General features: G+C 36.1%; 1 protein-coding gene across 2 annotated transcripts in view; it reads right to left on the bottom strand.

Annotated features, from left to right (window-relative positions):
* Nucleotides 1-14,692, bottom strand: part of Afg3l2 (AFG3 like matrix AAA peptidase subunit 2) — a 641,759-nt gene that overhangs the window by 522,385 nt on the left and 104,682 nt on the right. For both annotated transcript variants that reach the window (XM_090383564.1, XM_090383565.1), the window contains exon 4: nt 8,765-8,915. In XM_090383564.1, coding sequence (XP_090239690.1) covers nt 8,765-8,915 — 151 coding nt within the window. The remainder of the gene's footprint in view (nt 1-8,764; nt 8,916-14,692) is intronic.

The following is a 14,692-nucleotide window of genomic DNA, read 5'->3' as shown; positions in this document are numbered from 1 at the left end:
GTTTGACATATGTCTGTCAGGGATTACTTTGACTTCTAATCTCTCTTGGCATATCAGAAATAATGCTTCATCTGCATATAAAATACTGGGTTTTCTCTTTCACTCCTGGCATTACTTTTCTTCTAAATAACTACTTACTATGTACTAATCTCAAATCCACCCTATCCTGAAATATTGTTCCTGTACATGGGGTGGTGCCAGCAAAACCTCTCTGATCCTAGAAATTCTAAAAAAAAAAAAAAAAAAAGTCAGGTTAATTACCAAGCCATCTCTTACAAATTCTCTCCATTCTGTCTTGTAGATGTTCTGTTTCTGCAGCATGTCTTTTCTATTGATACTTGCATGAGCACTGTTCTCATCAATAATTTCTCCCCACCTCTCTTCCAACCTTAAACATGTGCTGCAACACCAGTCACCATTCATTTACAGTGCAACTTCAAACTCACTTAACCAACTTTTCTTCATTATTTATCACTTAAACTTTCATTTTTTGGAATAAACTTCCTTCCCATGTATGTATTTCCTGAAAATCAAAAAATCTATAGAAATTCATGTTTGGTGTCAATAAGTCTTCTGTCTTTTCAACCTTCAACTTATGCACAGTACTAATAATACAAGTTGTAATATCTTTTATGTTTGGGATTCTCATAAAAATAAAAATTACATTAAGGCTTTAATCAAAACAACATTTATAACAATACAGAAAAATGGCATCAGACTACAATGTACCGTTTTTTAGGCAATTTCAATCATCAAGTATGGAACAAATTACCCAATTTTATCATATAAACATAATAATAAGTGCACTAATAATTTTAAATAAAATATTTTAAAAAAATCAATTTTTTAAGTAATAAAAAAGTCTTAGTTAACTAAGTCCACTTAGCATCTTTTTCAAAAGCTAGTTTTATGTGTTTTGCTTTTTTTGTCCATTTTTTTCCCATGATGCTAGGCTTCAATTTATATGGCCAAGTACAGTTCATTGTATAGCAACGCCACTTTTCACCACAATGCCATGTTTGTCACTATGCAAAAGGTTCTGAAAGTTCACCATTCACTTATGTGAGTGGAAAATAAGGGAAATTCTAGTAAAGTTTCTGGCCATGAACAGTATATCAGCTAACTCCAGTGAATTTTCATGGGTGGGTGCCATAAGAACCAAGGGGAAAAAAAAAAAAAAAAAAAAATGAATGATTTCATAGTACTGTTATTTTATTTGAAATAAATTAATTTCAAAATGTTCTTTGAAAATACAGACTTAATTTGTTTTGTTGTAGCAATGCAATTAGTGCCTCCACAAAAAAAATTTGGCAGACAATTATTTCATGTTTATATTTTATGTTACCAACATTCATCTGAAAATTTAAGTATAATTAATAAAAAATTTTCTATCATAAAACTAATGAGTATAATTTTAGTGACCAAAAAAATAACACTTGCAAAATTTCTGACTATTATTTAATAAAATAAATAAAATTAATAAGCTATGAAATTTGTTAGTAAAAGGTCAGGCATTTGTATAATTGAAGCACAATTAAAAAAAATTAATACTTTTTCAAATGTTAATATTAAAAATCTAAGTCCTGTTAGGCTATGCAATATCACTCTTACAAAATTGATACTACTACTGTCAGATTAATCATTTTTAGAAAGGTGAAAAAATTTAAAACATTTGGATCATTATCCAAGAGTGAGATAATCATGAGATAATCTTGATTGGTAGTTGGAATGAAAAGAATCTGGTGCTCTCTTACACATTTTGTGCATTCAATGAAGTCTGACTGCAATTAATGAAGTCTGACTGCAATTACAATGTCACAGTGTTGACATTGAGCATGGATCCTTTGACCATAAAAGGGGAGCACAGGTTTCTATGACATATTTGCTAATGTGCTATTGGTGTAGTCATGATGTGGAACTTTTAACAATAAAGTGTAATGAGATAGCTGATTTTCAGCATTATCGGCTAATTCAGTGCCCAAGATTCACATGTATCAGATTCTATGAGAAATATGCATTTCTCACAAGAAATGCATAATTCTTGTGAGATGAGATTAAGTTATTTAAGATAGTTATCTCCTTGATTGCTGGATAATTAATGTTTAATGAGTTGTTCAGAGATTGGAGAACATTTAAAGATTAGAGAAAATTGTACTTTTTGGATATTAGATGATTCAACATTAATTCTGTCTTACTCAGGACAACAAAGCACACACTTAAACTCATTGAAAATGAACATATTTACAATAAAAAAAAAAAAATAATATATATATATATATATATATATATATATCTATATATATATTTTTTTTTTTCCAACCACCTGTTGTTGTTATTTGGTTTTTAGGAGCATTAGCAACTAAGGCCATATTGCTCCGGGAATATGCGGTGGTCATTCCCTTGACCTTTCCGCATCCTCCGTATTTGGTGGTGATGGGCTCGAACCCCAGTCTAATCAAGAAGCACTTGCTATGCACTGCTGCTCCTTCCCACCTGGCTGCGGAAGTGCCTTCAACCACCTATGTAATTCACTCCTAATATATGTCCAAGTGACCTCTGAATTAGCTCCTGCAGCTAACGTCAACCCAATTTTCTCTGCCCTTGAAGGTAACTTTTTTTTTTGATTTAATCCAGTCTAAACCTCATAATATGAATTTACAAACCCTAGTTCTGGAATCATAAGAGTTATGATCCCTTTCTCTATGTCATTTAAACAAATGAAAATTTAAGAAAATAGAAAAATTATAGAAAATTTAAGATAGAAAACAAAAGAAGGTATAAATTTTAAGAAACAGGGGTCCCAGTACCAAGTATTAATGGTTACTTTACAGATTGGACTAACCACAATTAGCCAAATCTGTAAAGTACCCATTAATCACAACCCTCTGCATCCTGCCCCACAGTCACTTGCAAAGTAACTAATTCTCTCACCTGTAATCAACATGTTCCAGTTTATACAGTTAATTCTGATGCAGAACTGAGTCAAATGCTTTGCTAATTTCTATATAATTTAAATTACTTCCTATGTCCAGATCATGAGTGACCCTTTCAAAATAACTAATTAGGTTAGTTAAACATGATTTTGCCATTACAAAACTGTGCCATGATTCCTTTAGCATTCAATCTAGATGATCCTACTTTATACTTCTAATCACTGCCCTCATGATTTTCTTTGATTAAAGTTGTACTGACCAGTCAGTACTTACCCACATTGTTCTCAGAACTGACTTTGGCAATAAGTTAGTACTTCTCCAATTCAAAAGGAATCTCTCCTGAGTCCATTTATGCCCTTGTGATTAATCTTAATGGTTTGAGAGGGTGCCACACACTAAGGTGCAAGGAAAAGCATAGGGATATTTGCAACTTTATAAAAGTTATGTTTAAGTCTATTAACAATGCATTCTATACCCATGCCTAAAGGCTGGTTAGCAGTAGGACAGTTTTGATATTAAATTGAAGTAACGAGGAGCAAAAAGTAACTTTTTTTTCGGTGGATCTAATTTTTCATGCATAACATAAGTTTTGTCTTCTGATAAAGAAAGACGGTTCACATGCTTCAGAAGGTATGTAGTGGAAACATATTGTACACTCCCAGTACAATGCACACTTCGCAATTACGATAAGGTTCACCACCATATGACGGTGTGACCCCATTCATCCGAGACTGAGTGCAGTTTGGTTCAGCTAATAAAGCTGAGTTTTGCTCCAGTCATGTTTTAGGCAATCAGCTGCTAAGAGAACCAACCTGGATGTTGCTGTTTTATATGCTCTATACAAGTAGGTTTGCAGTCTAATAGGATTTTAATAATTGTATACTGGTATGCATTAATACTAGTTTTTTTTTTTTTTTTTTTTATGTAAGCCCCAAACAAGAGATATTAGAACCTATAGTACTTAGTACAGTGCTTGGGCTGGAGGTTGAGAAGACGAAAGATATTTGTTGATATTGGACTTGAACTTCTGTAGACTGTAATTTTCAGGAAAGACGTATGAAGGAAGGTTGTTCCAGAAAATGGCAGTTAAATGAATAAACGAGGAAGATGAAAAGTTGGTTCTGTGAGTTTGAAGTTGAACAGTAAATAGATGTTGGCTGGAGGCTGCACAGGTTCGGACTGTTTTGAAAGAGAGAGCGGCAATTATAGAAGCCAATTCAGAAGAACAGTGCCCATGAAAATATCTGTAGAAGAGGCAAGCAGCAGAAACATTACGTCTATGAGACAGCAAGTGGAGAGAGACTGTTACAGATGAATCATTAATTAACCTAACTGCCCTCTTCTGAATGGAATCAAGAAGCCTGACAGAGGTTTTGGGAGCACCACTCCAGATGTGGGAACAATATTCCATGGTAGGGCAGATTTGCGAATTATACAGAGTGAGAAGCTGTTTGGAAGAAAATTAACGCCGAGAGCGAAAGAGAAAACAAAGTTTTTAGATGCAGAGGAAGCAATATTTGTAATGTGCTTGTGCCAAGAGAGATTAGAAGTCAGGGTAATCCCAAAAGAGATATCTCATTTTGCCTAGAAATCGGAGTGTCACCAAAGATAAGCATAGGAGCAGAAGAATCCTTTTTGCGAGATATAAGACAAGACTGAGTTTTATAAGGATTAAAATCAACTAAGTTGTCTTTGCCCCACTGGAGCATTACCTGAAGATCAGTATTTAAAGAACTGGCAGCAGATTTTCGAGAAGGTGAAGCTGATTGAGCAGGGCAAGGTTTCTCAAAATGGAAAGTGGAATGCAATGTGCTATCATCGGCAAAACTATGGAGTTGGACAGTAAATGGATGTTGGAAGAAAGTTATTAATATACAAGAGGAAAAGAGTGGGGGAAAGAACTGAACCTTGGGGGATACCGGCATTAGTGGAGAAGTTAGAAGACAGAGAGCCATCTGCCATCACCCTCAGTGAGCGATTAGAGAGAAAACAGGATAACCAATTACAAAAACCAGTTGGAAAACCATAAGATTGAAGTTTGTTTAGAAGACCTTTATGCCAAGTGGAGAAATACCATTGGGACCTGGAGCTTTCTTAGCATCAAGATTCGTCAAAATCCTTCTGACAGAAGACCGCAGAAGGCATTGAATGGAGCGTGTTGGGAATGGTGGGAGGTGTTTTACCAAGATCATTAATACACGTGTTGGAAGAAAAATGGGATGCTAGCAGGTCAGCTTTATTTATCCTTGGCTGAAGTGACAACAGAACCATCTGGTTTGGACAGTGGTGGGAGAACAGAAGAACAGTGCAGAGATGAGCAAAAGTTGTGGCCATTAGCTTTGGCAAGAGACCAGAATGCTCGGCTACCATTAGGACAAAAAGCAAGTTTTCTACTTTTAGCCTGTTCAAACTAAAGTTTGGACTGATTAATAACAGCTTTACAATTGTTGCGAGTTTTGGTGTAGGCAGAAAATGAAACTGAAGAATTAGAAACAAACCAATTACAATATGCAATGTTCTTCTCTTGAACAGCCTTAGCACATTTATCGGAAAACCAAGGTTTAGATAAAGGACGAGATTTTAAAGTGGAGTGTGGGATAAAGGATTCCATTCCTGCAAGAATAATTTCACTGACACAATCTGAGCAAATGTTGACATCAGAAGTTTTGAAACAGTAATCTGGCCAAGGAAAAGAAATCTCGCAAGTCATCACATTTTGCATTCTTGTAATGCCAAACAACACGAGGTTGGGAATAGCCATGAGATAAAGGCTCCATTGGAGAAGAGACAATCACCAAGTTGTGATCTGAAGTGGCTAAAGGACCTCTAACTTCGACTGTTTACGTAGAAGGGTTGTTTGTGAGAAAAAGATCAAGCGTTTTGGCTGTATGATTAGGATTGTCTGGTATTCTTGTAGGTAAATGAACAATCTGTGCAAGGTCATTAGTAATTGCAAAAGCTTCAGCATCTTATTAATGCTGAGGCTTTTGCTATCTGAAAAGGTTGGCTTTCCATCATTAATGCTAATGCTACCTTTAGAAAGATAGGATAAGCACTCAGATGCCAGCTCAACACTAAAGCCCTTGGGCCAGCATCAGACAAAATATATCCTCCACTGCAACCTCCTTGGTCTCACATGAATTGAGCTATACATGTTATTTAACAGTCAGAGAAACAGGAAACATGTTATGCAAAAATGGACAGGCGGAATAGATCTGGTGCATATCTGCCAGGGACTAAAGTTGATGCTGCAGTTATGTTTTAAGGACACTAGAGATGATATTGTTTTATATGGTTGGTACTAATGTTAAGAGTAGGAGACTTCAGGATTTACTTTAAAGGAAAATGTTCAGAAAAAGTCAGAAGGATTAAAACTGAAAATATCAGCAATTCTGCCAGACATTAGCATTAGCATTAGCATTAGCATTAGTAGAGGCATTTGATGCAAGAAAGCAAGCTTATGCAGCATCAGCCAAAAAAAAAAAAAAAAAAAAAAAAAAAAAAGTAACATAAATAAATAAAAATAACCACTTCCACTTCACCCCTCTGTTCGTTCGAAATACCTGTCCAGCTGAGCCTTAAACTTATTTAGGCTATCAACTTCCACGACAGGGGATGGAAGTCTGTTCCACCCACCAACCACCCGCTGGCTAAAGGCAAAAAAGGCAAACATCATAATAGATGATGATGAGAACCTTGTCAATTGATTCAGCCCTACAGACATTGGGATACACCTAAATAGAAAAGGTGCAAGATTATTTTCTAATGCTTGGAGGGGGGGGGGGGGTACACACACTAAGAGATTAACAGCAGCCACAGGCAGAGGTGTAATTCTTGCACTCTTCTATTGGAACTTGCAGAAGTCTGTAAAGCACGATGTCGGGGAATTCAAGACCTGCTAGAGTCCATCGTGGAAAAAGTAAACACAGACTGTGTCAGGGTTATTACAAGTAAAAACAGGTGTATATACACTAATGCTAGGATCATAATATATCAATTCGATGAATTTGAAGTACTAATTAGGTCTTCAAATGCAGACACTGCCAAATTATCAGAGACATGATGTCATACTCTAAGTTAAAAATAAGGGAGGCAGAATTTGAATATGAGGAGTAGCAAATTAGAATTTTTTTTTTTTTTGGCTGGTGCAACAAAAGCCTCAGGCTTCCTTGCACCATATGCCTAATAATAATAATAATCTTGACCAGCTGGGTCAGTGTGGCTAGAAAATGGAAGCCAGCTGGAGTTGTGAACATCAAAATCACCCAGGAAAATTACCTCGCTATTAGGAAAGTTGGACTGGAGAAAGTCAAATTGCAAAGAGCTCCAAGTGATTAGTGGAGTTGGGAGAATGGTAGAGACAACAGATGAATTTAACACAATGAGGTAAAGAGATTTTAAGCCAGAGAAGATTGAAGAGAGGAGATTCCAAATTGCCAAGTCTCTGACAGGGAATATCAGAACGGACATATGCACAAGTACCACCTTTGAGGCGAAAGAAATCATAAAGTGAATAATTTGGGCATATGAGATGAGCAGTAGTTGAATCAACCGATAACTGAGATTCTGTCAGAAAAAGTACTTGGGGTTTGGCAGATGCAAGTGGAAATGGACATCGCTGAGATTAGAATTGAGACCACGTATATTTGTGGAATGAATCTAAACCTTTTTGGGAGGTTTAGATCTTTTTGCAGATAAGCTCGCTCTATTAGTTTGACAATTCATGGTGTATTTAATAGTAAGAAAAAGTGGGTGGGACATGCTGTATGAAGTAATGAAATTTTTGGATATGGCATACACATGGTAAGAATATACCCAGATCCTTGACATAACGTGACCTCGACAATGCTCCCCGCATACTTGGACTCCCTCCAGTCACTATCTGGCAGAGTAGAGGCAGCAAGATTATACACTAGATGATCCGGAAACCTCCTAGAGAGTTACCAATAGGTTCGGTCCAGTGTACTAACTAGCGGCCAGCCTGCGAACACTGTTTTAGAGCTGTACCCTCGAAATGTAAGGAATAATGGATCTTGCCACGATGTTCATCATAACCTCAAAAGTCATCAATCATACTGCATGATGGTTGGTCAATAAGAGTTACAGATCGGGGTGAGGGTTTCACTGGCTGCAAAAATGGGAACATGTTAATTTTTGTGGACAAGTTGAAAACTATCTGTGCCAATTGGTTGAGCTTAGTTTATTTATTATTGAGCCTTTTAAACTCAATACTATGTATATTTTTCCATGATATGAAATAATGATATCATCTACAAATAGTGCTGTATCATTTGTGTTTTGGGAGTGTTTCGCAATGGTTAACTTAAGTGCAATATTATAGTATTACAAAAGCAGTATAGTGTGGTTTTCTTTGGATTAGCTGTTTTTGTGTTTATGAACAAGTCCATCAAATCCCTGATATCAAAGGAAACCCTTATTGCTGTTTCAAGATCAAGCTTTAAGAAATTAGGTGCCACGCCAGAATTTTTTTTTTTAGGTACTATGGTGACCAATACCTGGGATTTGTGGAGATCAGAGGATCAAGGGAGGCTTTTTTTTTTTTTTAATCATTTAAAAACAGTCTTCTCAAAATCTATTTTGAACAACTGTGTTCATAATATATGTCAAAGTAATGTTTCTTAGAAATTGTCCGCATAAAACAGACAAACATAACAGATATACTCATGCCACACTTCTATGCAAGAAAAACAGCACAAGAAGGTGAAAAATCTCTCATGATGGTGAGTCACCAGCAAACTGTGGACATTTCATTGTGAACTGAGAACTGATAATGCTTATAAAAAAATAATAGGAATCAATATATTACTTACAATTCCCTTCGCTAAATAAGAATGAACAAACTCCTTCCATGTGATTTCTTTATACCTCATTTCATTATATACTAATAAACCAAGAACTCCAAGTGTGGTTACTAGAGCTATGGTCATGATTTTATTCTGATCATCTGGACTTCTTACACCCCTACAAAAAAAAAAAAAATAATAATAATAATAATAAAATAAAATAAAAAGAACTGTAATAAATGATTATGGAAGGCACAGGTAATTTAAACAAATTCTTGTAGAATACCGAATCTGTTCCATTTATTTTCATTATTTCAAGTTGGCTGCCAACCAGATTTACATCCCTTAGCTGACATCTCTATAAATATGAACAATTACCTGAAAAATCTTTTCGAATAAAACCATTAAACTCACTATTTAGCAAGACACTAATTCTACAAAATATTTATATTACTATGTGCAATATCAAGCATACTATAAAATATTTTGAAACATTCTTTTTTTAGATATGCATACCAATAAAATTATAAAGTGATATATATATCAAATAGAATTTAATTAAAACCCATTTAAAAGAATATACAGAATACATATAAATATTAATCAGACATCATAAAAGCACAAATACAGCACAACGTAAGACACAAAACCCATATAAAATTGATACAAATTAAATATTTTGGTAACAATCACATATGATTATTACACCAAACTTTGATTTCACGATAGAAAATTCAGCACTTAAGATACAAATAAAAATGTGTGTTAAAAAAAAAGATAATTGAACTCACAGCAAGTATCAGCATCACCAAAATGAAAAAAAAAAAAAAAATCCCATTTCACCTATCCATTCGCTCCAAACATGTGTTAAGTTTTTGCCTGAATTTATTTAAGTTATCAATGTCCACAACAACAGATAGGAGTTTGTTCCAAAAATCAACCACATGCTGGTAAAAGGCAATTTCTGCACAACTATTCTGCAACTGTCTTTCTTAAATTTGAATTTATGCTCCCCTGAAGTATGTAATCTAAGCAAAAGGAAGAATCTCATCAGTTTGCTCAAATCATTCAAAGCCTTAAATGCCTCAATCACATCACCTTCCATGTGCTTAGCCTCCAGATGCGGCAATTTGCAGAACTTAAGCCATTCTTGGTGAGAACACCCATTTATTCCCCTCACCAATCTCATTACCCTTATCTCTACTTGTACTAACAACTCTAAATCACTCCTAAAATGAGGCCTCCAGACTTCTATGCAATACTCAAGGTGTGGCTTGACCATTACCTTATACAAAGAGATAATTGCTTATTTATCTGCTGCATTATAATAACTGCTTTATTAGTTTAAATTGACATATTAACTTATTTTCTAGAGTAGCTTTATATTCCTATTTACGGTACTTAAGTTTAAAGTAACTTAGATAGAGATTTTGTAGGTACTGTATTACTTAGTATCGGAGAGGGTATCAAATCCACGTGTTTACCGTTCGTAAATAGCCACCATTGTTACGTGAAAATTAATAAGTAAAATCTATTAATCTTGTCAAACTTCATTGGCAATTAAATTGTACTTTTAACTATACATATAACCACTTAGGTTACGTAACATAAATAATTAGTAAAAATAAATAATTAATGCATAACTTGATATGGAAGTTATATAAAGGGATTTCGTAGATAACACTCGTTACTGAAACATAAATATAGCGTTATAACTGTGTTGGGATACATGTCTACGATTTAATTTTGTACTGAAATTGAAATTTTATTGAAAGTAAATCGAAATCATGACTCAAACCAGAGCAGCAAAGCAAAAGGCTCAAGCTAATGGGAATGCTGTGGCTCAGGGGAGAACTGAGGGGGGCAGTTGCTCTCTGAATAACAACCTTTTAAGATGCACTATTTGTTTGATGTTTGCGGAGCAGAGTCAGGTATGGGACATGATACTGCCATGGGAGATGTCTTTGTATGTGCGCGATGCAAGGAGTGTAAGGAAATCAGGCGACAACTCAGCATTGTTATGGGCCTATACGAGAGCTTGAAGGACAGGGTGGATGCCCTCGAAGGATTACAAGTGAGGGGCCCATCAAGCTCTCAGCTGCCCACACGAATGCCAGAGCTTGCACTTGGTCATCGCGCAACACAGCGGCAACCCCCAAGGCAGAATGCGCTGTTCCCAAAGGAACTAGTAGTTGTTGGTGACTCTATTGTCAGGGAAACGGGAAACATGCTTTGTAAAAGGATAGGTGGAACAGGACCAGGGTATGTTTGCCAGGGGCAAAGGTTGATGACGTTGTAGAGCAGATATCTTTTAAGGGCACAAAAGGTGATATAGTTGTACACGTTGGCACTAATGATATTAAGAGTAGGAGACCGGCGGAATTACTTAACAAGTACAGGTCACTGATGAAAAAAAGCCGTGAATTAGGGTTGAATTTGAAAGTGTCTGCAATTCTGCCCAGACAGGATAGGAGGGAGTATATGATGAGAGCCCTGTCGATCAATTCGGCCCTGGAAAGATTGTGCAGGTCTCAAGGGGTAGAATTTTTTTTAGCCTGGTCTTTACTTGTTAACAGGAGAGACTGCTTCTACAGGGATTGGATACACTTAAATAGAAAGGGTGCAAGAATGTTTGCTGATGCTATCGAGGCAGTGTTAGGTGGGTCGGAAAACTGCTAGATTGGGGGGATACAAGGACTAATAGATTAACAGAAGCCACTGGCAGAGGAGAAAGTGATTCTTGCACTGCTTCTATTGGAATGAGCAGCAGCCTGGAAAATAAGATGCAGGATATTTCAGAGACTGCTGGGAATCATGGGGGTACAAGTAAACACATGGGTTGTGTTAGGGTGGCTAAGAGGAAGAGCAAGTGCATGTATACTTGTGTGTACACCAATGCTAGGAGTTTAGTAAATAAATTTGATGAATTTGAGGTATTGCTCAAAACATTAAAGGCAGATATTGTTGGGATATCAGAGACGTGGTGTCACACAGATATAAGGAATGCAGAACTGGAATTTGGGGAGTACAATGTCTACAGGAAGGATAGACAGGATAGAAAGGGAAGAGGGGTTATGCTATTAGTTAAGAAACACATAAAATCCAAGGAAGTGAAGCCAGTCGACATCGCTAGACAGTGCAGTGTAGAGTCAGTTTGGTGTGACATAAGCATTGGGAGATCAAAATTGAGAGTAGGAGTGTGCTATAGGCCTAATGACTCTGATGAGTATAATAAGAAACTGTACAGAGAAATAGAGTGGGCCAGTAAATCAGAGAGTCTTATAATGGGGGATTTTAATTTCCCAGATATTGACTGGAATTTGGGGGCTGGTCACTCACACACTAGCAAGGCTTTTGTGGATTTATTGGATGATTGTTTTCTACATCAGCATGTCCAGGACGCAACTAGAGGGAGTAATACTCTTGATTTGATTATCAGTAGTGATTCTTCATGCATTAAGAATCTGCAGGTAAATGAACCACTAGATGGCAGTGATCACAGTGTTCTGAAGTGGGATTTACTCAAAGAGGTAACTACCATTAGGGGTAAAGGGAAGGGATATTGCTTTCGTAAAGGCGACTACGATGGACTGAGATAGTATTTAAATTCTATACAGTGCGATCAACTGATGATGTTACTAACAGCAAATTCAAAATGGGAAGCATTCAAAGAACTTATCTTGGAAGCTACTAGGCTTTACATACCAACTAAGAAATATTGTTCAAGGTTTAGGCCTAAATGGATGTCAGATGAACTAATGAGGCATATGGCAGAGAAGAAAAATGCATGGGATACATACAAATTAACCGAGATTTGCCACAAAAAAACGTATTAATCCAACAAACCAATCGAATCATAAACCAAGCAATCCCCTCAATATCAAAACGACATAGAGAAGAAGCAAAAGCTTTACACACACTTAGACAAAACCGAGATATCATTATTCAAAAGGCCAACAAAGGCGATACAGTAGTTATTCTCAATAAAGGAGACTATATAAATAAATTATACACCATCATTTCAGACACAACGACATACGAAGAGGTTGCACCATCAGAGTTCAACAGCTTAGTTAACAAATATAACAAATTGCTCACCACCTATAGGAAAGATGACCACATCACTATGGCTCAGCTCAAACAAATTAAAGCCCACACATACAATATCCCAACCTTATTCGGCCAAGTAAAATTACACAAAACAGGATACCCAATACGTCCCATCGTGTCATATAAGAATTCAGCTTTTGCCTCCTTAGCCATGTTCATCTACCCAATTCTAAAACCACTCCGAGAACTCCTAACATATAACATAAAAAACTACGATGCTTTATTCATGAACCTCAAAGATCTCCATATCAAGGAGGATATGAAGTTATATTAACTCGATGTGACTTCACTATAGACTAACGTAAATGTACCCTACACCTTAGACATAGTCTGGGGCTACTTAAACGATGATAACACAAAAATTAATAACACCAGACTCCCCAAAGACAGAATATTCGAACTAACAAAACTATTAGTAAATGCAAATTACATTCTATTCCAAGAAAAAATATACAGACAGATTTTTGGCCTCCCAATGGGCCTAAACATTAGTGGACTCATTGCCGAACTATACTTAGACAAATTAGAAAAGATCCACCTTGATCCATTTATACCACAGATCACATATTATGGAAGATATCTGGATGACATCCTAATCATCACAGATCACTTGACCATAAACAATATTCTACAGGTTTTTAATAACATCCATCAGAGACAAAAATTTGAATTAGCAACTGAAGCAGAATCCCACTCCATAAATTTCCTTAATTTTACCATACACAGATTAGACCAAAAACTAAATTTCAGCATATATAGAAAACCCACTAATAAAGGGATGCTTCTGCACTTCCACAGTTACCATCCCCAACCACACAAAAAAATCGGTCATGCTGAACCAATTTCTAAATGCCTTTAAATATTCTTCCACCCAGATTTCTCTAACCACTGAAATAAATGAACTAACTAGAAGTTTCTCAAATAGGGGTTACCCACTAACCTATATAAACAAAGTCAAAACAACAGATCGTGATAAAATAAATAACAACAACCTCACAACAAACATTGCAAAAAAATCCGACAAGACCAAAATATATTTCATCACCATTCCATATATCGAGCACTGGTACAATAAACTTAACCAAATATGCAAGGGAACTGACATGAAAATCATAGCAAAACCCATGAACAAATTATACACATTCTTCAGAAATCAACCTTCAAATACCACATTCCAATCACAGCATGACCTAGTATACAGTACACCATGCAAAAATTGTGACACTGTCTACGTAGGATCTACATGGGAGTGGCACAGCTTCGAGCAAAACAACACGAAGCTTCAGTGTGGGCGGGTCGTTCAAATGCATCGGAACTTTCGTTCCACGCCATAAATGAACGACATACATTCGGCTTTAATGAAACTAAAATTATAAATATTCAACACAACTACTACTACAAACTACTTATTGCAGAAACCTTAGAGATGAAACTACATGCAACTTCAATCAATATCCGTAGGCCATTCCTATTGTCCGACGATTGGTCACTTATATGCATGCGTGAAGAACAAACACTACAACATAAGACAAAAGTTTCGGATTAATTGTGAGCAGCTCTCTTCCTGTGAACATGACACCCTGAAAAGTTCTAGTCTGACTTAAGGAATGTAGAGAATAACCACCACCCCCCACCCCATATCCAATTATTAGACCCCTAAATTTAACTCAAAATTCCTGCCACAGCACCAAAAAGAAAATATCGATCCTTAATTATTAGTCAGTTTAGACCTCCAAAATCTAACTTTATGACAATGTCTTGCAAAATTGATATCGCCTTCCCCATGAATTATGAGCGAGTTGGACAAGGAGAGTTGGAAAAGAAGCTTCCTATATCTAAAATAAA

This window comes from Mastigoproctus giganteus, chromosome 10 (genome assembly GCF_048544385.1).
Source record: "Mastigoproctus giganteus isolate SK-2022 chromosome 10, ASM4854438v1, whole genome shotgun sequence".
In the NCBI taxonomy this organism is placed as follows: domain Eukaryota; kingdom Metazoa; phylum Arthropoda; class Arachnida; order Uropygi; family Thelyphonidae; genus Mastigoproctus; species Mastigoproctus giganteus.
Note: the sequence above shows the minus strand (reverse complement) of the source record. Positions and strands in the feature narration are given on the sequence as shown.